This window comes from Ischnura elegans, chromosome 6, assembly GCF_921293095.1.
Source record: "Ischnura elegans chromosome 6, ioIscEleg1.1, whole genome shotgun sequence".
NCBI classification, from domain to species: Eukaryota; Metazoa; Arthropoda; class Insecta; order Odonata; family Coenagrionidae; genus Ischnura; species Ischnura elegans.
In genome coordinates this window covers 122,862,181-122,884,959 of record NC_060251.1, presented here as the reverse complement: position 1 = coordinate 122,884,959, position 22,779 = coordinate 122,862,181, and the positions used below count along the sequence as shown (strand labels likewise).

Genomic DNA, 22,779 nt, shown 5'->3' with positions numbered 1-22,779 from the left:
AATCGTTGTATGTTATTAGTTAAAATATTTTTTTTTCGGGTCAAAGAAAAATATTTTTTAGCTTTTTAGTTTTTTTGTGATTCATGCGCATTTTTGTCTCTACAAAGTTTACGGAAATAAACTATCGTATCTACAGTTTTATTTGGCTATGTATTACCTTTCAAATGGTATGCTCGATTTTGTTCTGTAGCAAGAGGTTTATTTTAGAGCAATAAAACCAAAACAAGGCATAATGAGACTTTTAATGACAATGGCACATTTGGAAACAATTTGGCACACCTACTTTTGCATGTGTGTCCATTGATCTAAGGGACTAAAAACGTACAAATGGCCTTTTATATTAAATAAAATACTACACGGAACAAATTTTTTTCGAAACCTTGATTTTATATATTTTTACGGTATTTTGATAGTGTGTGATATACATTATAACAATCTCCAGGACAGAGCACTGGATTTGACGGGCACGTCGCGCAGAAGATGCCTGACTGCTTCCTGCCTCCTGGCTTATTTCTATCGCTGCAAACAGCGCAATCCCGGGGTTTTCCTTTTCCTAGTTTATGGAAAAGCCCATCCATTCTGTTAATGTCCCCTTCTGAGGACCTGGGGCGTTTCTTAGTGACCGGAGTCCGCCAATCACCGATCAGCTGCTTCATCAGCTGTTCTCGAAATTTGAGGTGCGATATCTGCACAGAAATAAATATTTATTTATTAGTAAAATTTGCTTTATAGCTTACACATGAAATAACTATTTCAATAATTTGAAAAAATATCGTTTACCGGGGTCGCCATTTTTTTCTCCTGGACGAGATTGAAGAGTAGGTATGCGTTTACAATACTGACTTCCAGGATCCAGAAGAATACCTTATGCCACCATTTCTTTGACTTGCGCGAAAAATTATATGAAGCGCAGTAATGATCAGCGCGATCGACTCCCCCCATTTTTGCCGTGTAGTTTAGCACAGCAACCGGCTTAGTGACTTCTTCGGTCGAGCCATCTGCTTTATAGCGCATCGATTGCGCTGTAGCGGCGCCGTGATACGTGCTGAGAAGTAGAACCACCCGTTTGTCTTTCCAGGCAATGACAACGGTGTTGTTTTTCTTGAAAGCCAGGATTTCACCCTTCTTGAGTTTCTTGGTTTGCTTTCCTTTCACCTGATAGAAAAGGATTCTTTTCATTATATATGTCCAATAAAAATTGACAATAATTTGCAAAAGTAAGCTTACCTCAGGAGGAAGATTTTGTCGGTTAGCCATCACAGTTCCCGTAGTGTGCGTTGATATTAGCAGCAATTCGCTAGCGAGGTTCGGACTTGTGTAAAAGCGATCAGTGAAGACGTGGCGCCCCTTCGCCCCGCAATCAGACTGAAGTTTTTGCATCAAATGTAGAACAATCCGGGAGGTAAAAGGCAATTCTGGTCGAACCAGGCTATCAGTTGTCGGTTTGCCAAAGTACGGCACGAACCCCACGATGTATCCCGTTGCAGAATCTGCGACAGTATGGACGCGGATCCCCCACTTTGTTGGCTTCTGAGGGTTATACATCTTGAATATAATCCTTCCCTTGAAGCCGATAGTAGATTCGTCTATGGAAATGTCCTCTTTGGGTGAGAACATTTCCCGAAATTTCCGGTCAACATGATCCACTATATTCTGGACCTTATGTCCTCTCGTTTTCAAAGAACGGTCACGGGGAGGAAGGGGTGGTGCCAAGTGAAAAGAGCGATAAATCTGATAAAACCTGCGTCGGGTAAACATGGCCGTGAAAAAGTCCTGTTTGTACAGACCCTCCTGGTTGAGGTAGTGATCGATGGTAGGTTTTTCGTTCAGGGACATGTTCATAATGACCGCAAAAAATACTTTCAGCTCTTGGATTGTTACGTCAATCCACCCGTACCACTGCGAATGCCTACCGATTGGAGCTGCCTTTTGAATTATTTCGTTGGCATAGCGATTTGTTTCTTCCACTATTGTAACTAATAAACTGTTATCAAAAAAAAGTTCAAAAAAGTCCTTCGCCTCTTTACATGCTCCAACACGCGCAGTAAACCCAACACGTTGAGGTTGAAAGGGAATTTTGTCCGGTTCCTCATTTGTATTGAGGATGCCCCTCCACGTACCGGCTGCAATTGGTTGTGGGTTGTCTTCATCCTCTTGATCACTTTCATCCACTTCATCATCTTCGTTCTGTTCAAAATCCCTATCCGAAGATTCGTCATCATCTAATTCCAATTCACTTTCGGAATCCCCTTCCAGAACGAAACTACCATCGTTTACAAGTCTTTCAATCTCCCTCGGAGAGAGCGCCATCGTCGAAAATAACAAGAATAACCACGCAAATCAACACACTTAGGTAATAAAGTCACTAGAAGCACAAAGAGGCACAGTATAGGCAAGCGCGTACGTTCCTCCTTCCAAAAAGCTCGGTGGGCAACTGACTTCTAAGTATGCTCCTCACTCTTTCCCCACCTCTCCCAGTGCCCGGGAAAGTCGCGACAGCCACGTGTTAAGCCACTAACATGTAGATCATATTTTTCTCAACGAAGTAGTGTTTGCCGCAGGTTACTAGCTCCACGGATGACCGAGTAACTAACAATCAAAAAGACGCTTGTCGCTGGGCAACACAGATCGCCTGCGGTCTATAAGCACAAGGCGCGCATGGCAACATATGTCGCCTGCGGCCGCGAAAGGGTTAATCATGAGTACTAGCTTATATGTCCTCTAAATTGTGTAATTTCTAGGTGCCTTGGAAAAGAGCCATTTTTTTCCCGTGAACATGAACGAGTATTTTTTTTTACTAAAAGGAACGCCGGACTCACGATTTTTTTTCATCAGGATCTTTGCTCATACATTAGTGATTACTTTAAACTAAACCATGAGTCTGTATTCGCATGGCCTTTCCCTGTGGATGCTGATAATGAAAAATAGTGCAAGGGAGATTTTTTTGTAAACTTTATTTTTTTGCAGCTGAATTACTTCATGCAGTGAATATTTAATGATAATAGTGGGATCATTGTGGACCACTTAGCATTAGGAAAAAAAATCATGGCTTTTCATCTCACAGGAATGGAGTTATGGATGAAAATAAAAATCACCATGTGTTGCACGTTGCGGCACTTTAGGGGTCACGCCCAAATTTCAATTGCTCATATTGCATTAACAAATGACAATTGGAGGATAAAATTGAACACAATTTCTAATCATACCAAAATGTATGACCATGGTAAGTTTCATGAAAATCCGAGTCGGTGGGTGTCATTTGGTCAAAATATTGGTTGATTTGACATGGAATGACCCCGCAGTAAATTTAGCGTGCCCTCCAGGGCGAAATACCCTGCGCGATCTTTTCCATGTTCACATCTGAGGTACTGACGTGACAGCGCCATCCTTACGAGTAAGAAACAAAACAGAAGCATTGTAAAAATACGTCATTAAGGGAGAAACTCCCCTGCCTGCCGCTTGTTTATGACCTTGGTTTTGTTTGGACCTAGATGACTGACTCTTGCAGAAAACCAAGGCCACTCAGTTCCTCTTGGGCTTGCGACCGGGGAAAGGGAGGAGGGGAAGATAAGAAGTTTCTTTAAGAGGCACACCCCCATTTTCGCCTGCAAATTCTGGGAAAAAAGGTGCGTTTCTTGCATGCCCTTATACGGTAATCTGAGTGTGACATCATCTTCAGTTATGTTCGAAAAACACCCAAAAATACCAAAATATCAAAACTTTAAGTGGGACACGACACGCTTTCCCAATATCCAACTACAAAAATTATTTTCATCATTTATTTTCTCACCAAATAGAACAAATCTGGGGCGGTGTCCCAAAAGAAATTCGAAAACTTTAAAATTAAGGACCACCCTAATCAGCATTTAATACTATTGAATTTCTTGGAAAGATCAACAAAACAACAATACTTATCTCCACGATGCACAAAGGTTAAGAAAAGACTTAGCTGTTTCACAAAATAAAATATATTTGCGACCGATTTCGATACAGCGTATCATCATCTGGCAATTACAAGTATCAGTACATAGAATTTATACCCTTGAAGGTGTTAGAGGGGTGGGCACAAGGGTATAAATTCTATGTACTGATACTTGTAATTGCCAGATGATGATACGCTGTATCGAAACCGGTCGCAAATATATTTTATTTTGTGAAACAGCTAAGTCTTTTCTTAACCTTTGTGCATCATGAAGGAGTTTCACCATGTTACGCCAACCACCATCGCACTTATCTCCACGTAATTATAGAAATGTAAACATCCACAATATAAACAATTAACCACATAAACTATCCTGTGACATTTATTTCATTAAGAGGCTCACCTGCACTGGGTTGTGGTGGAAGGAGCTGACGTGGCACGCATGCCTCGTGCTCAAAGGACTCCCACTGCTGTTTGGAATGGACGTCGGGTAGTAGGATGGAATGGGAGGGGGTCCTCTGGCGCCGGCTGCTGCAGCTGGTGCACTGGCAGCCGATGGAACTACCGCACTGCTGCCATGCACCATGGCTCCAGAGCTATTGGAGTGGCGGCTGGCGCAGCGCTCAGTGAGAGGGGGAGTGGGCGCATGGTGATAGTGATGGTGGTGGACGTACGCTCCCGACGAATGGTGGTGCCCCACGTTGGCGCGCCTCGTCCCAGGACTCTGCAATGGAAACCAGAGTCGTTGGTTGACATCCAACCAAATGCCAACTAGATGGGCACACGACTGCCATATTCCTCTCCTGGCCTACTACTAACACGATAGCAATGCAGTACAAAAGGTCAACATAATGTCGTTTGACCTGTTGTATCCAAGCCACTATGAAATGGGTTGTAATGAGATAAACTGGAAATGAAAGGCATTTAATCAATACTTCTTTATTTCCCCAATATTGATATAAACCCACCTGCAGATTAACAATTTTTTTATTTGCTTTTGTACAAAAATATATATGGTTACATATTAAGGGTGTTCTATCCTAATTCAAAAATCCAAATTCAACCGTCGCCGGATTTTAGTTGTGAAGTCGGCCGCAACGGCCAGTGGAATGGGAAGCCTCCTTGGGTGGAGGGGAGTAGTCGCTGACCGAAGGAAAAAAAGGAAAGGACGAGGGGTCGAGCTTCGCTCCGACCGAAAAAAACACCCGGCGCTGTATCAAATTTCACTGCGGAGGTGCGATATTGAGAGTGGTCGGGATTCGGAGGTTGATTTTTGCTCTCTGGTGGCATTAGTCCCATCTCAGCCACTCGGTTGACGTTTCTTGGAAGAATCCAAATACGCACGCTCTCGACGAGGCTGGGAAGTAAGGCCTGCTTCTATGAAGAAAGGCGATTACTTGCATTGATCTCTCCTTATGCACTCTCCTCGAAGGGGAGAGCTGGTCAACGTTCTCATCTCAAAATTGTTAAGTGTTCTTCAAAGCATCGTAAAAGTCAATTACGCAAATCAAAATGCGTGTACTACGTGAAACTTTTTTTTAACGTACAACTTTACATTTTTACGTTATTCCTCAGTATGAATGAAATAATAACCACCCACGTCCATTTGAAAACGTGTATTCAATACAGTTACTTTCCGAAACATGTTTATTCAGTAATCATAGTGCTACAGGGAGAACACTAATGAGAAATATGACAAATAATGAATGAATGAAAACTGATTTTCAATCATCTTTAATATTTATTGATGTATATGGTAAGAACATCATAAATTGCATATTGCATCAGACATCACATACAGCTTTAATAAAGCCAATAACCCTGAATATATCGCATCGGGTCATATTGACTTTTTCTTCGATGTTTTTTTAACAAAATGATGCCGTTCGAACTAGAGTTTTTCTGGTCTCAAATTTCTTGTAATTCTGACTGAAGTAACGTTTAATATTCAAAGTGCTCCCTAGTTCTGCTGCGACCGACGTTTTGAACCGATGCGACCGAGAGTGTTACAATTTATTCTCGCTACCGATCCATCGTGGAGACGATTAAAATTCATTGACTCATTGCCGATGACTCATCTTCCTGGAATACACCCATGTGCAAAGTGTGTGTAATGAATCATCAGCATTTCGCCTCTTTTTGCGCAGAATTGTTAGATATAATTGTGAAAATTACAAATCTCTACTTTAATGCTGTTTCTGGAAATTATGCATGAGATCGTGATACAAGCAGTTGAGTGAAGATGAATAACTGGCTCTTATTAGTCTCCTTTTTCTCTCAGGTGCGTATAAAATTTCCCATGTTGATAGTAGGGAGATTTGGAGCTATCAAATTTTTTTCCGTACACTGAACTATCGGATTTTTTTTTCTACGGTGCATTAGTTTTTATGAGCTCAGCACTAGACTAGAAAGTAAGAAAAGTGACTAGTAAGCCGCAGTTACTGACTTCATTAATAAAATATCCAACAAATTTGAATTTGCAAATACACCATCAGAGTACATCACGATCCTTGAGCAACTTATACCATTTCGAGGCCGATGTCCTTTAACGCAGTATCTATCCAAAAGCCAAAGAAATATGGTATTGAAGGCATTGCTGTGGTGGATGATAGGAAATTTTACCTAAAAATTGAAATTTATATGGGCACGCAGCCAGATGCCCTTTCAAAGAATCCAATTCACCTCATGAAATTGTCAAACGCTTAGCAGAGCACATTGAATGCAGAGGAAGAAATATTACCAGTGACAGTTGGTGTACCAGCATGCCTTTAACAGTAGAACTTTATCAAAAAAGATTGGCTATGGTAAGGACGATGAGTAAGAACAAAGCAGACGTTCCTCCTGAATTTCCCCCAAGAAAAAATAGAACCTTACATCATAGGCGAGGGGAAGGGGGGGGCAGCTGCACCCCCTCCAGAAGTAAAAATCGCAGAAGTCCTTAAGCAAAATCAGTACTGAATTGAAACGAAAGTATTCAACAAATTTCCTTTAATCCCACGAAAAATGGTATGCATTAGTAGGCATAAGATATGTACTTAACTAAAATAAAAATATTTTTCCTATGAAATGATATCATAAACTAATAATGCGCTGTTATAATTTTCTTAAAATATTTTTTTCATTCACCTTTTCCATGCTAAAATGTCACAACTTGGCTTGCGCCCCCTTCTAGACTATGGCTTGCCCCCCCTAGTTATGACCCTGGGTATGCCCTTGCCTTACATCCTTCCTTTTTGCTTACTCCCGACATTTCCGCGTTCTAATACCTACGTTTCAATAAAATCCATGTAGTATTTATTTCTGCCATTATCCATGACGCAAGTATTACTGCCTCAAGTGGTAACAAAATGCTTCCTGGCATTATATCATTTTACAATACTATCAAGGGGGTGTGGATTCAAATGATCAGCTTTGCTTAAATTATCACTGGATGGCATGAAAATCGGCCCTGACACCATTCCTGCTATTTCGTTTGTAAAATGACCTCCTAAATCCGAATATGAACTTGTTTTTCTCCATCACCCACCATTTTCGGAAGAGCCTCCAATTTTTACCACTTTTCGGTCATTTGGAGAAATTAAAAGGATTATTTTAGCATTTTAATTTTTTCTAGGGGTTTTGAGGGGTGCAAAATTCTGAAAAAATAATATTAATGGTAAAGATGTAAATTTGAGGGGAATTAGTCTCCATCAATTGTGTAAAAACGCATTAAAAATGACCAATTTTGTCATTTTTTTGCAAATTTTCACGTATTTAAAAAAAATTCCAGCTTCTATTTCACATCATCCTCCCCGAAAGATAATAATACAAAGCAGCAAGAAACAGCAGTATTAATAAAAATATTTTGCTGTTTAGCATAGCAGCAATAATTAAAATATATAGCAATAGCTCGGAAGATTCACTTTACTACTCTGGCCCTCGCAGTGCCTCTCCCGCTCAGGCTTTGACGGCAATTCTCTTGATTTCGCAGCTAAAAAAAAGAAAAGTAATACTTTCTAGTTCCACGAAGAATATAAAACTGAGCTTTTATATTTTCATTGGATTAAAAAAGTATTGCTATGTTTGCGGTGAATTGACTTAAACATCGCAACGATAATCTCTTTCTTTAATTCTTTAAACTGCTTATAAATTTTACTCTGGCTGCCAAATTGGCGGTCAGGGCTAGGATTAAGCTCCAAGTGTTTGCTGCACCACTTGTTACAGTAATTTGACCAAATACTTGGTCAAACCAATGTAACATATGGCACGAAGTTGCGCCTATATGGATGCCAATCTCTTACAAAAGGACATAAAAATCTTTTCCTGTAGGACAAGAGCGCCAACACTGAAATTACTTTTTACGTAAGATGAAGGCTTGTTTTTTTTACTGTAATTAAATGCATTGTTCATAGAAATGATGATGACATGTGACCCAGAAAAATGGAGACCGTTTATGGATTCGTCAAAGACAACGTATGAAGTGGTCTTGTTGGCCAATGGGAATGAGTTACCTTCTGTCCTATCTGCATACTCAGCTTTTATGAAGGATAAGTCCGGAAATATCAGCCGAATGCTTGAAAATACTAATTATCGTGATTATAATTGGCAAGTTTGCGCTAATCTGAAAATTGTCGCTCTACTCACGGGACTGCAATCAGGCTTCACGAAATACTGCTGCTCCCTTAGTGAATACAACAGTCGCGCCTGAGAAAAACATTACATCTTACGGAAATGGCCTCTGCGAGAAAGCTTCACCCATGGTTTTAAAAATGTTGCTCATGTTTCCCTGGTTCCGACAGAATATATTCACTTGCCACCATTGCACATCAAACTAGGACAAATGAAATACTTTGTGAAAGCAATCGACAAGACAGGAGCTGAATTTCAATTTAAAAAAATTTCCTTGCCTTAGTGAGGCTAAAACCAAGGAAAAAATTTGTGGGCCCTAATATTAGGAAACTTTTCCAAGATTCAACGTTTACGAAACACCTGAATCATAAAGAAAGTCGAGCGTGGCTTGATTCTGAAAAGTTTTAGAAATGTATGGGTGACAAAGAAGTGATGATTATGTCGTCCATGTCGAGGAATTGCTGCCAGCGTATTAGGCCATGGGGTGTAACATATCACTAAAAATGCATTTCCTACATTCACACCTGGACTTTTTCATAGAATATTTTGGAGAAGTTTAAAATTAACATTGGGAACGGTTCCATGAAGATATCACCAAAGGAGAGCAGATTTTCAGAGAAGTTGAATGCGGGCATGTTGGTATGTTGTTGGTGGTGTTGGTAAAAACATTACATCTTACGGAAATGGCCTCTGCGAGAAAGCTTCACCCATGGTTTTAAAAATGTTGCTCATGTTTCCCTGGTTCCGACAGAATATATTCACTTGCCACCATTGCACATCAAACTAGGACAAATGAAATACTTTGTGAAAGCAATCGACAAGACAGGAGCTGAATTTCAATTTAAAAAAATTTCCTTGCCTTAGTGAGGCTAAAACCAAGGAAAAAATTTGTGGGCCCTAATATTAGGAAACTTTTCCAAGATTCAACGTTTACGAAACACCTGAATCATAAAGAAAGTCGAGCTTGGCTTGATTCTGAAAAGTTTTAGAAATGTATGGGTGACAAAGAAGTGATGATTATGTCGTCCATGTCGAGGAATTGCTGCCAGCGTATTAGGCCATGGGGTGTAACATATCACTAAAAATGCATTTCCTACATTCACACCTGGACTTTTTCATAGAATATTTTGGAGAAGTTTAAAATTAACATTGGGAACGGTTCCATGAAGATATCACCAAAGGAGAGCAGATTTTCAGAGAAGTTGAATGCGGGCATGTTGGTATGTACATTAGGCCTACTGCTGGTTTTTGTATGAAAACTTCTACCTCAGTGTATAAAAGGAAATCAAATACCAAATTACTTATGTTATTCATCGTTCTTCACATTTTTTATTTTTCTCTTTGTTGATGCGTGTGTGGTATTGAGGGCGCAAGCTCTCCATTCTTCTCTCCTATCAGCTAGCCTCTTCATAGCGACATAATTCTTCCCTTTATCATCCTTTATAAACTGTCCAATGTAACTCATTCGGGACCGTCCCTTGCCATTCTTCCCTTCCACCTGTCCTTCTATGATTGTTTTCATCAGGCCATCGTGGCTAACAATGTCGTTGCCCCGTCTTCTGTCTAAGATTTTTAGACTTATTTTTTCTCCCACTTTCTTAGCACTCAATCATTGCTTATTCATTCGATCAATTTTATCTTCATCATTCTTCGGTAGCAACACATTTCGAATGCTTCCAATCATTGGCTTCTCTGCTGCTATCAACGTCCAAGCCTCACTTCCTTAGAGAATCACACTTCATATGTAGCGTATGATGAATTGCTTCCTTACTTCTATGCTTGTATTCTCAGATGAAAGAAGATTCATCTATTTGTAGTTAGCCCTCTTCGCAAGCGCTATGCTACTGACTATTTATTTCTTGCTTCGTCCATTGTTGGTAATTCGGCTTCCCAGGTAAGAAGATCTCTTCTAGCTTTTGATTTCTTAGCTTAATGTTTGTCCTAGCCTCCTCTCTTTTGCTGCATACTAATATCTAAGTCTTCCTTTTGTTGATTTTCAAGTGATATCTTGCCATATTCCTTTCTATATTTGTCAAAGTCTTCTTAAAATTCTTCTCCGTCTCGGCTATAACTGCTATGTCGTCAGCGAATAATTGCATACTGTTTTTTCTAAGTTAATATTGACACCCAAAGCCTTCTCCTTCCAATCACCTAAAATTATAAGGTTTTCTTCACCTCTTACCTGTTTGATTACTGCCGTGTTATTTTCATAGACGCCTTAAACTTCTTCATCCTAGTAGTCCGTCGTAGGTATGTTAACTTGTACCACTACGGTATCTACCGGCTTAGTCTCTAGCTTTACCATAATTATCCTTTTATTTAGGGCGGAACCTTTTTCCCTGAAATTCGATTGTATGCTCCTTATCTTTTACATAATTAACGGAAGGAGGAATATTTCTCGCAATTTTTCGAAGTAAATTAGTAAAGGCATTAGAAATAATTTATCCCCTACGAAATTAAAGCGGGCCAAATATTGGCAAAGTCGAATCCATTAGTTCGGAATCAGACATAACTTAGTCGCAAGAATTTTTAATGAAATTACATTTATTTGTCATAAATTTCTAGACGCATTATTGTGCCGAAGAATTTCAACAGTTAAATATAATGAGTCTACGTCTGATCCTGCGCACTAGTATTTTACATGAAGTGTCGCATATTTATATCGCAATGTGGTCGTTTACTCTGGCACGAAATCGTAATTTTAGTTAATAATTCGGTCAATGGATGGGTAAAAAAACTAACAACCTCGTTCAGTCATTCTCACAAAAATTAGAATTGAAAAATCGCGGAAGTTGCCGCCCACTTCTGAGAAAAGTTGCATTCATCATCAGAGTTTCGGTTCATTACGACCTGTAGTGAGAACCATTCATTGAGAGAATCAATCGCTTAGAAGAGTGTAAGCAGCACGAGAGACAGGTTGTTGGCGAGAGATATAACGCGAAGTTAGTTTGCATAACTACACTCGAGCGAAATAAATATCCCACATTCGAGTCTTATCCGTGTGTATTGTTTGTTTTCTCGTCACTACTGCTACAAAAGTAAAATTCTTGTCTTATACTTGTAAATCTGGTTCGCAGGTTCATAGGATCTCGTGTATCTATTTTTTGCATACAACAAGCATATTTACGCAAATAGGAGATAGTTAACGATTAAATTCGGTCATCTAGACGTCATCGCTGTATTAAATCGACAAAACATCAACCCCTGCTTAGTGATACGCTGGTTCAAGTTCAAATTCTTTCTTTTGTGTGAATCACGTAATAATTAATAATAGTAATTTTAATAATAAGAATATTTTTATAAGAAAGTAACTTTTCGAAGTTTTCTCCCTCGGTTGCAAGTTATCGAGAAACATATGTCGGAAATGCGAGACAAATAAACCAACGTGATACTTTTCATATCGTGTTTTGATGACATAACGGTTACTTTTGAAAATATTTAGACACGAAATGAAGATACACACGTTATATTAACTACTCGGTGAAATATTTATTTTTGGTTAGCGTCTGCAAGAACAAAAGGCAATGGTGTAACCTAAAATCTAATTGATAATGTGCAGTATATTCTCTATATTCATCTTATTTTCAATGCTTGGCTACAAAAAATTAATATATTATAGTCATAGCCAATACATTATTGAGAGATACTTATTTTAAAGCAGTTTCTCCTTCTGCAGTGTAAATAACATATTTTGTTGCAGGTTTGGAATGACTAAAATGGTTAAAATGATTTGATAGTCTATTTATTAGCTGCATCACGTTTTTACAGATTTTACGTGGATGAAAATACGTGTCTAAAGATACACAAACTGTTAATAATGTAGGACACTTAAAAAGGATTTATATATTCACCATTATTCCTAGTACTTCTTTTCCACCTTCCCACAAAAGATATACTACCTCTTTGGTTTCCTTTCACTTTCCATGCATAAGAACAGAAAACTTGAAAACTCGTGCTAGCTCCGTTTCAAACTTGCCGCAAACAACACAAGAGCTCAGGGCTTCGGATAATAACGAAAAAAAAAAAAAACTGTTGGCTCGCTGGGGCCCGACCACGGGTCAGACGGGCTTCTTTGAGGAAAGCACAGAGGAGAAAAAACAGATGGAGAGGACACAAGAGACGATGGAGGGGAGGTAGTGAGAGAGACTGCTGTGGGGTGAGAAGCTCTTTCGCCGAGAGTGGGGGATCATACAGCAGCGCCATGGAAGAAAAGATCGTAAGCGCTTGAAGTTGAGGAAACACGCTCGGGAATTTGAGCCACAGCGTGGTTATTACAAAGATGACATTCATGAAACGTATCTTATTTCCAAGAAGAAGGATGAATGTTTCCTCATTTCCTGAAAAAAAAATTCAAATCGCGTTTTCTACGTGGTAGAATTACAACGAGAAAACAGGCGTTTTCTTGTGTTTTTCAGCGCCAATAACTAATTAAATGATGATTTTCAAATAATTTTTTTCACTTACCCATAAAAATAATCTTAGCTTAAACCATATCCAAAAGAAGTTCTCTCCAGAGTGTGTAATAAGCGAGCAAATGGCAAGCAAACTGAAGTCTGCAGACCCGTTTTTCGCGGAGGTATAGAACACCCTTAACCTGGATTTGCCCAGAATATTTTTTTTGAGATTAATAATTGATTTTCTAGGGAAATGCCAAGGGTCTCATTTTCACTATATTCTGAAAATATTACATTGATCGGTTGTGTAGTTTCCGAGATACAGGCTGTGACACAAATGTCACATTGGGCGGATCTGTTGTCTTTTCGTGCAAGGTAATATGTATTTCCCCAGATAAAGCAAATATTTTTCGTATTTTTGCCGCAGAGTTCATTTAAATGATAAAAAACATTAATAAAACATTTATTTCGCACATATTATTATTTATGTGCACTACTGTCAAGCTTTTGTTTACATTTAAAGTAAATTATTGAATATTTAGCAATAATTTTCAGTTTCATTGTGTGCAATTCATACATTTTTCGATGTGAAGTGTAATGTTTTAAAAGTGATTAAATTTTCTTGATTTTTTTCAATCTTATTTCAAAATGTGCGGCATATTCAAATGTAAGGTGAGGTGGGGTAAGTGCGACTGCGGAGTAAGTGCGACCCCCCTTCAGGAAAATCGTATTTCCGTTCTTGAAGCAGGAGGCGGTCGTGCAACATATTCTACACATAGTAATGAAACCAGAGCCAACGACTTTGTAATACTTATCCCTTAATTTCTCATTCCACATGCTTAGGAAATATACCCGTCCGTTCATCTCGTAGTCTTAGTTGGTGGTGAGGAGACGCTATACCGTAGTTCCCTCTGAATCAATGCATCGGAGGTGTTAGGTAAGAACTATATCTTGTTTTCTCTTCTTCATGGATTGGTTTTCCTTGCTTTACTTTAAATTTTGGAACTCAAGTCATTATATTTAGTTTAGATGGGGGGTCGCACTTTCCCCGTCGTAACCATCCATTCCTACCTTCCAGGGCAAGTGCGACCCCGTTGCCTGGGGTAAGTGCGACCCCCTGTCGGACTTACCCCAGGCTACGAGGTTGAAGTATGGATTGAATTTTTAGTTTCTGACTAACAGTTCTTGCGTTAAACTTTTAGTTTCTGTCTGGCAGTTCTTGCGTTAAACTTTCTTAAATAAATGTTGCAAAACACCGAAGTTTATAAAACTAGGTCTTTTAATTAGAGTCCTCTCATCAACTTTTATTTTGAAGGTTTATTTGATAAAGATAGCTTACTTCTATTTGTTGATTGATTATGATAGGGCATTGGATATCATGTCTTCTGACGAGGAGGATGTAGACGACATGGTATTAATGCCTGAAACAAGATAGCATGAGTCGAAAAAGCTTAACAAATTCGGTGACTAACATTCACAGTGAAGATTGGATTCTGGCTAGATTCAGCAGCAAAAAGTCAGTTGCTCACTATGTAGGGAAAATTCTGGAGATTAATGAATAAGGTGATGCCGTGGTTTTCTTTTTGAGGATATTTTTTGGAACTGAATTAAGTTTCACCTGTCCCCGGAATGAGGATACCAGCGAAATATCTAGGGAAGATCTCTTCTTATTCTTCTTCCTAGCGTTTGTCCCGCGCTATTGCAGGGTCTGCTGTTCTGCAAAGTCTTCTCCACTTGGCTCGATCCAGGGCTTCTACTGGCGTGGCGTTGATGGTCTTCATGTCCGCCTTAATTTTGTCGAGCCAGCGCATCTTTGGTCGTCCTCGTGGTCGGCGTCCTTCAATACTCAGCTACATTACTGTTTTGGCCACGGAGTTCTCATCACTACGCACCACATGCCCATACCACTGCAGTCGAGCCTCCCGCATCTTGTCTGTGATCGGTGAAACTCCCATTCTTTTCCGAATGTCTTCATTCCTGATGTGATCCAGGCGGGAGATGCCTAGGATCCATCGCAGCATCCTCGTTTCCATGACTTGCATGGCCTGTTCTTGATTTTCTGTGGCTGGCCAACATTCTGCTCCATATAGGGCCACTGGGCGGACAACGGTCTTGTATACTTTGGCCCTGAATCGTTATGGCATTCGACGGTCGCACAATACGCCAGTCACTTGGCGCCATTTCAGCCATGTTGCATTAATTCGAGCTCGTGTGTTGGCGGTTGTGCTTCCATCGTTGCTGATGACAGAGCCCAAATATTTAAACTTCTCGACCTTTTCAATGTCCTCGCCGTCGATGCTTATCGTGCCATCGGTTTGAGGTCCACACTCCATGTACTCAGTCTTCTTGGTGTTTAATCGCAACCCATAGTTGTCGAGTCGTACCTTCCATAGTCGAGTTCGCTGCTGTAATTCGGGTCTGGTGGTGCTGGCAAGGAAGACATCATCGGCGAACAGTAGTGACCAAGGATGTGATTCTTGGAGACAGGCCGTAAGTAAGTCCATGCACAGGATGAAAAGGAGCGGAGAGAGGGCCGATCCTTGGTGGACGCCAACAGTGATTGGGAAAGGCGGTGACATTCCTGATGGGCAACGGACGGAGCTGGTGACGTTGGTGTAGAGAAGCTTCACCCATGACACGTAGACTTCAGGGACGTCGTGAGATCTGAGGGCATGCCAGATAAGGTCGTGTGGCACGCGATCGAAGGCCTTCTCCAGATCAAGGAAAGACATATGCAATGGCTTGTTCTTCTCTCGGTGCCTCTCCAAGATCAGCCTAGCTGCGTGTATTGCGTCTGTTGAGCCACTCCCCTACACAAATCCACACTGGTTGGGTGTGATGTGAACAATGTGTCTGAGCCTAGCATCAATCACTCTTTCGAATATTTTCATGGCGTGGCAGAAAAGCCGGATCGGGCGGTAGTTGGAGCACTCTGCGACGTCGCCTTTACCCTTCCAGATGGGCACAGACACAGGGAAGATGTTGTAAAAATATTACCGAAGCCCTCTGTCGGCCGTCGAGGAAAGTTAACGTTTTGCCTATCTTTCTCGGGGTAAAACTTAAAATAAACAAATAAATATTCAATGTTCAATTGGTTGAAGACCATGAGTTTTTCTTCATTTTGCTTTTTTATATTAATAACGTAAATTACATTAGAGAAGAAATTCTTTGTTCATTACAATCTAGTTTGTATTCAGATTTGTTGTCATGTGCAAGATTTATAATTTTTTATTTTTTATTATTTATTCAGCTTTTATGCACACTAGATATTTTAAATACACTTTTGAATTAATGTTTAACAGTTGAATACTGTTACTATCATTAAAAACACACCTTGAACAACAATTCCTTACTGTGCCATAATTAACCAAAAAACGCGAAAAAAAATCTACTTACTTTACCTAAGATAAAAGTTGATTTCTCAAGAATGGTTAAACATAATTTGGTACTTTAAAAAGCAATGTACAGCTAAATTTCTGGGCAAATCGCACTTACCCCATGTGCCGCGTAATGTATAAATATATTGCACATCAGCCGTGGGACGCACTTGCCCCATGTACGGGGTAAGTGCGATCCCTCTACAAGATTGTAAGTAAAAATTTATAAAAATTACCACTTTACAGAGAGAGGATTTTTAATCTAATTATCATTTTCAGTGGTTCACATACATATTAGACATTGAATCTCCTATTTTTAGCTAGCCTAGAAAATTTTCCTAAGCTAGTTAAAGTTGATGTATGCTATTTAGGGGTCGCACTTACCCCACCTTACCTTATCATGTTTTTATTATAAACTTTTCAAATACATACGAAGAAAAATTATTATAAATTTATGTAAAGTTTTCGTCAAGAGTGTTATGAAATTACAGAATCTTGAATTGACACAATCAATGAATTTGTTGAGGGTACATTTAAATAATTTTTTTTACATGGCAAATAAGTAAGAAAGTTGAAAATGCACTTCCCAAATTTTGGAAAATATATCGAATAAATACATACCGTATAAGCGTGTGTAAGAGGCGCACCCCTATTTTGAGCATCGAAGCTATAAAGAAAAATATTTTGCGGCATTTTTTAATCTTATTGTGCTGTGTTGCAGACGTATGCCTGGAATTTCGACAGTTATCGAAATTTCCTCTTCCAATGCTAATTGAAAGAAGAATTTTTGATAACTGCGGCGGTAATAGCGGCATAAGAGGGAGTAAAAAGCGTTCCGATCCTCTCTTCGCATGCGCCGTTGCTCTAAGATGCTAGTCCAACTCACGAACAATTTTGTTTAAAAGCTCTCGCAGGAGTATTGCAATAGAATGCAGCCGTGGAAAATTTTAAGGCAAAACACGACAGGCACATAGCATGAACCTTCCCAAGAGCTTGGACAACAATCGGGGCAATCTCAGCGCCGTAGGATAATAACCACGTCGTAGATTTAACGGAGCCACACTCGGCCCTCTATAAGCCAATGCCTCTGCCGTTTTTTCCCTTTCCGAGACCCCACACGAAAATAGGAAAATATCAAGTTACAGGGGAACAATGGAAACGTGTTTCATCCCTACCCCGTCTCACCAACTGACCTTTTTCGGTCTCAGGTTCAATTCTCCTAGTTTTTGGAGGCCAAATGCTACGTGACTAACCTGCTGAGCTCGAAGATATCTAGATATCTTTCAGCAATTGTATAACACGCACGAGGTTCTAAAAAGAATGAGACCTAACGTGACATATATCTGACATCATTTAAGCTTTTTTAAGCTCTCATTGAATGACACAAAGGTTTATAGTTAAAACAAGACTACTAATATTCAACAAAGTCCAAACAGCATAATTTCGGAAGAGCGTAGCATAAGCGCATTCAAACATGATGAGACAGACTGGGAACTTCAGGCAACGCAAACTGCATATATCACATTGCTGCGCCTTCGCCCCTTCGCTTTGTAGGCAACGACGTCACATGCAAGATCGGATGTGTTCTTCCCTTACTCCTTCACCCTCAGCCTCGTTGTGTGAAAAATGGAGGGAGTGCGCTCCTTCCCCTCGACCACTCCTTCAGCTCCCTTCACTTATAAGCAATTCCGATTTCTTCTATCCACCATTTAGTCCAACAAAGAACACACTCGTTCATTTTTTTTAAACTGGAGGTTTAGATACCAATATAATTTTCAGTTGCAAAAATCCTCATATTAGCTTCTGAAGATGATTTTTGAAAAATCAGGTCGTCAGAGTAATGGAAATTGCTCGGCAAGACAGATGTTGACTATTAACCAGGTATGTCCTTCAAAACTATGCGTTTCTCTACATTTGATAAGCGATTACTAAATGCAGTATAAATGCCGCGGGATGCCCACTCATGGCAGTAAATTTAGCGCGCCCTCCGGAGCAAAAAACCCCGCGCGATCTTTTCCATGTTCACCTCTCGGGTACCGACGTGACGGCACGTTGCTTACAAGAAAAGCAAACAGGAGCATTTTAAAAATACGTTACCAAGGGAGAAACTACCCTGCCTGCCACTTGTTTTTGACCCAGGATTTCATATGACTGACTCACGCTGAAAACCAAGGTCACTCAGTTTCCCTTGGACTTGTGACCGGGGAAGGGGAGGGGGGGAAGATAAGAAATTTGTGTAAGAGGCCAGGGTTCCCACTCTACCTGAATAATGAAATTCACGGCTTTTTCCAGGTTTTCACGGTTATTTTTCACGTTTTCACGGTGTTTTTCAGGTTTTCACGGTCAATATTTCGCTAAATTCACTGTCCGTTAATAAGCCAACAATAAGAAAATCACTGGCCGTATATCAACAGAAAATTAACGTACGCGGCAAACGCCGTGAATGTTAACGCCGCAATGAAAAGTGATATCTGTTATGACGTGATCTATCGTTTGCAAAATTCAGGGCCGACTAAAGGACCAGCCCAACCGCGCTCTTGCCTGGACGCCGAATACCCTTTGGACCTTCTTCTGTCCGGACACCCGAGGTCCTTTTTTAATTCCTCGCCGAGAGACTGTTTTTTGCGCACGTTGTTATTACTGCACAGTAACCGAATTTCCCCCACCCCAATCTTTCTTATTAAACGGAAAATATTTTATTTAAATTGTTTACAGAATAAAATAAATTGATTTTCTCTTATTTAACGGGAAATATTTTATGAAAATTGTTTATAGAACATAATAAATCGAAAAACAATTTCATACAATTACATACAAAACAATTTCGCACAAATCTAAGACGAACACGATTCTAAGACTACCATCCTTTTTTGGAACTCCACTAGGGGAAATTTTTTTTTCCTAATAACGATACGATTATAAAATGAATGCGGAAAAACAATCAATGCTTTATTTTTTGCTAGGTTGCCTATGTCCCAGGAAACGCAGGATTTTGGCGAGTAATTAATAATAATAATGTTTATATGTCCAGAGATCTAGAAGTACAAGGGGTACACTGATATACGACACGTCAGGTTAAAAAATATATATACAATACATAAATACAAATATACAATGATGCAGGATATGTCAAACTTTGTTTAAGAATTCATCTACAGAATAATACATTCTTAATTTCAAATATTTTAGTAGGTTGGTCTTAAAAGTAGTGACACTTAGGGCCGATTTCACCAACGCCGATCAACGCTTGATCTTGGATCAACTGTACAAATAATCTCAAATCACACTGATCGAGTTTCACCAACGACAATCAGCGCTAATCGGGGATCAAAATCCTTGATCAAGTTGATCATGGATTTTCTCTGATCAAGCCATGATCAACCAAGATGGCCGACGTATTATCATCATCTGGCGAGGAGTTGGACATAATTATAGATTATTTCAACGTACGTGCACACCACGGGTCCTTGGAAGTAAATGCGTATGATATATACGAAGAATAAGGAGTTTAAAAATGAAATTTAGATTATCCAAACTTGCCGTTGATTTCGTACTAGAGCGTATTCATAACAGGACAGAGGAAACAGAAGGAATCACCCATATCACCCGTGGAACAGCTTTTAATAGCTCCGAGATTCTACGTAACGGAAAGCCTGCAGTTAAATTGAGTGGCTTGAACACACGGTATTTAAATTTAGTGGGTTTTCAACATGAGAGTAACGAATATCGAAACGCTGAGATTGATGTTGTTTATGAAGACACCGGTATGTTGTTGGAAGATATTCCTACTGTTGTTCTTGTTTCGTTGATGGTTTTGTATTTACATCATACGTGTTATTATAACTGCTATGTGTGCGGTAATAGTATGTAATATAAAGTATACTTGCATGGAATCAAATGGTAGTTCAATCGGTCAGTCGTTGCGAAGGTTTGTAACGTTAAATTTCAAGTTGTTTGTTTGAAGGATATTATCTTGAGGAAAGAAATTTACTATATTAGCTAGTATTAATATCAGTGCTGCTGTTAGAGTAAATAGCATGTAGAATTATATTGTTTGTATGATAATATCGCATCAAGTTTCGATGTCAGTACATAAGTTAACCTCGATATCAAGATAAGCATTTTGGTACCTCAGCTTACATAAGGAGTACACTTTTACATTTTAGTTTCATGTATGTAAATCAAGTGTAATGGCCATACAAATCAAAACCATTGAAAAAGTAATTTCAAAATTATGTGTCCCTTACCTTCGCTTGATCGATGTTGGCCTTTCGGTGATGTTGGAGATGACACATGTTACCGTATTTCCCGGCCGATAAGACGCACTTTTTTTCTCCTAAATGTGCTGTAAAATTTGCCTGCGTCTTATGCGCCGATGGTATACGGATATCACGGGTATAACTTCGTCCTACAGTAAGCAACCGTTTTGACAGGATAAATAATTACCATTAAGTATTTTTTAGTGTGTCAGGCATTGAAAATAGTTCAATTCATTAAAAATTTTAATAATAGAACTCTTTTGAGCAGGTTGTTACAAATAAATCTTTAATACGTCGATGTCTAACTCTCTTAAAAAAATTCCCGGATAAATCAGAAATGCATACAATGTAGCATGTTTAGTTTAATCTTGCAATGGGTGCTGCTGCAAAACTTACATACATTGAGCCGAAGGAGATGTCATCTATATGCTAATACATTGTATCTCTCACGATAAACTCACGAGTCTACCGGCACCACCGGCACTCAACCTTAGGTAACAAAGTATGAGCTCGGTGTTCAGTCAGTTCAGGCGTAATACGCATCTTTCTATTTAGTCTGCACATGTGCTTCTAAGCACAGAAACTTGGTAATTTCTGTATAAAAAGTCAAAATTGGAATAACCTAATGGGATCCAAAGAGAGAAGATTGTCGTACAGTATTGCGTTTAAACTTGAAGTCGTGAAATATGCTTCGGAACACGGCAACCGGGCAGCTGCAAGGCGTTTCGGCCCACCTCCAACCGAGAAGTAAGAAGAAGAAGAAGAAGAGTAAGAAAACTTTACGTTCATGTTCTCCGAAATGGCCAAAGCTTATTGAGGAGCACGTTAAGACCTGGATAATAAATCACAGGTAGAACGGGATCACTGTTTCAACAAAAATGATTTTAATGGAAGCGAGAAAGTTGGCGATAGATATGTCTATTGCCGATTTTTCTGGGACAACGTCGTGGTGTGAAAGATTTATGAAGAGAAATGGTCTGTGCATGCGTACTAAAACCACAATAGCACAAAAACTGCCACCCGAATACGAAAGAAAAATTATCGAATTCCATAAATACGTACTTAACCTGAGAAAAATGAAGTGTTTTGAAATAGGACAGATAGGAAAAATGGATGAGGTTCCCTTGACATTTGATGTGCCATCAAATAGAACTGTGGACGTTAAAGGTGCAAAGACAGTTACGATAAAGACTTCCGGCAACGAAAAAACACGCTATACTGTTGTCCTTGCGTGTTGTGCTGATGGTTCAAAACTCCCTCCTTTGTTGATCTTTAAACGAAAAACGCTGCCTAAGTGTACAATTCCACATGGAATTTATATTCATGTTCATCCTAAGGGATGGATGGATGGAGAGGGTATGAAACTGTGGTTGCAGAGGGTGCGGTCCCGGCATCCAGGTGGACTTCTGAAGAAATCGTCTTTGTTAGTGTGCGATCAGTTTAAGGCCCATATAACGGACTCCGCAAAAATCCTTGCTACAGAACTGAAGACGCATCTTGCTGTGATTCCTGGTGGATTGACTTCTCAACTGCAGCCTTTGGATGTTTCAATCAATAAACCATTCAAGGGATTTATGCGTGAAGAATGGATAAAGTGGATTGAGGCACCAACTCACGATTTCACACCGACCGGAAGAATGAAACGGCCGTCAATTTCTACCGTTTGTGAGTGGGTGAAAAAGTCCTCGCAGAAAGTAAAAACTGAGACTATCATAAAGTCTTTCAAAAAGTGTGGAATCAGCAATGCGCTGGATGGAAGTGAAGATGACATTTTGTATGAGGAAAGTGACGACTACCGAGAAAATATGTACGCGAATGATTTTAGCAGCAGTGATGAGGAATTTCTGGGGTTCTATGATGAATAAACTCTGATATATTTGCTCATTAATAATTTTAAAATTTTTTAATATTAAAGTTCCGTTATTATGTAAAATTTTATCATTAAAATTCTTTTTTGTATTATCCAAGTATTTTAGTTTTTTTCGTAAATTCTAACCTGATAAATCGAGGTGCGTCTTATGCGCCGGAGCGTCTTATAGGCCGGGAAATACGGTAATTAGAAATTTAATTAGTGAACTAAATATAACCTTTACTGATTATTTTAACAGTGGCAAACATGAAAATAGTTCATGATTTTTAAAGGTAACCGAAGATAATGGTATTGCGGTATGTTTATACTATATTGTGGTACTACAAATTCTGGGTAGATTTTATTAATT

At 39.4% G+C, this 22,779-nt stretch overlaps 2 protein-coding genes across 2 annotated transcripts in view; both read right to left on the bottom strand.

Annotated features, from left to right (window-relative positions):
• The window catches only part of LOC124161476, a 174,027-nt gene that overhangs the window by 45,731 nt on the left and 105,517 nt on the right, over positions 1 to 22,779 (bottom strand). Inside the window, exon 12 of the mRNA XM_046537798.1 lies at positions 4,326 to 4,646. Within this exon, the coding sequence (XP_046393754.1) occupies positions 4,326 to 4,646 (321 nt within the window). The remainder of the gene's footprint in view (positions 1 to 4,325; positions 4,647 to 22,779) is intronic.
• LOC124160094 (piggyBac transposable element-derived protein 4-like) lies at positions 70 to 2,740 on the bottom strand. The gene is made up of 2 exons (XM_046535814.1): positions 781 to 2,740; positions 70 to 686 (listed from the first exon to the last, which is right to left on the bottom strand). Exons 1-2 carry the CDS (start codon positions 2,308 to 2,310, stop codon positions 387 to 389), a joined length of 1,830 nt encoding a protein of 609 aa, XP_046391770.1. The 5' UTR covers positions 2,311 to 2,740; the 3' UTR covers positions 70 to 386.

What these genes read in the sequence shown, in the direction of transcription:
- LOC124160094 (XM_046535814.1), bottom strand. Translation starts at nt 2,310, where the DNA reads ATGGCGCTCTCTCCGAGGGAGATTGAAAGACTTGTAAACGATGGTAGT. An exon ending in AGAAAAAAATGGCGACCCCG is followed by an intron (nt 687 to 780) that starts GTAAACGATATT and finishes ATTTCTGTGCAG; the next exon opens with ATATCGCACCTCAAATTTCG.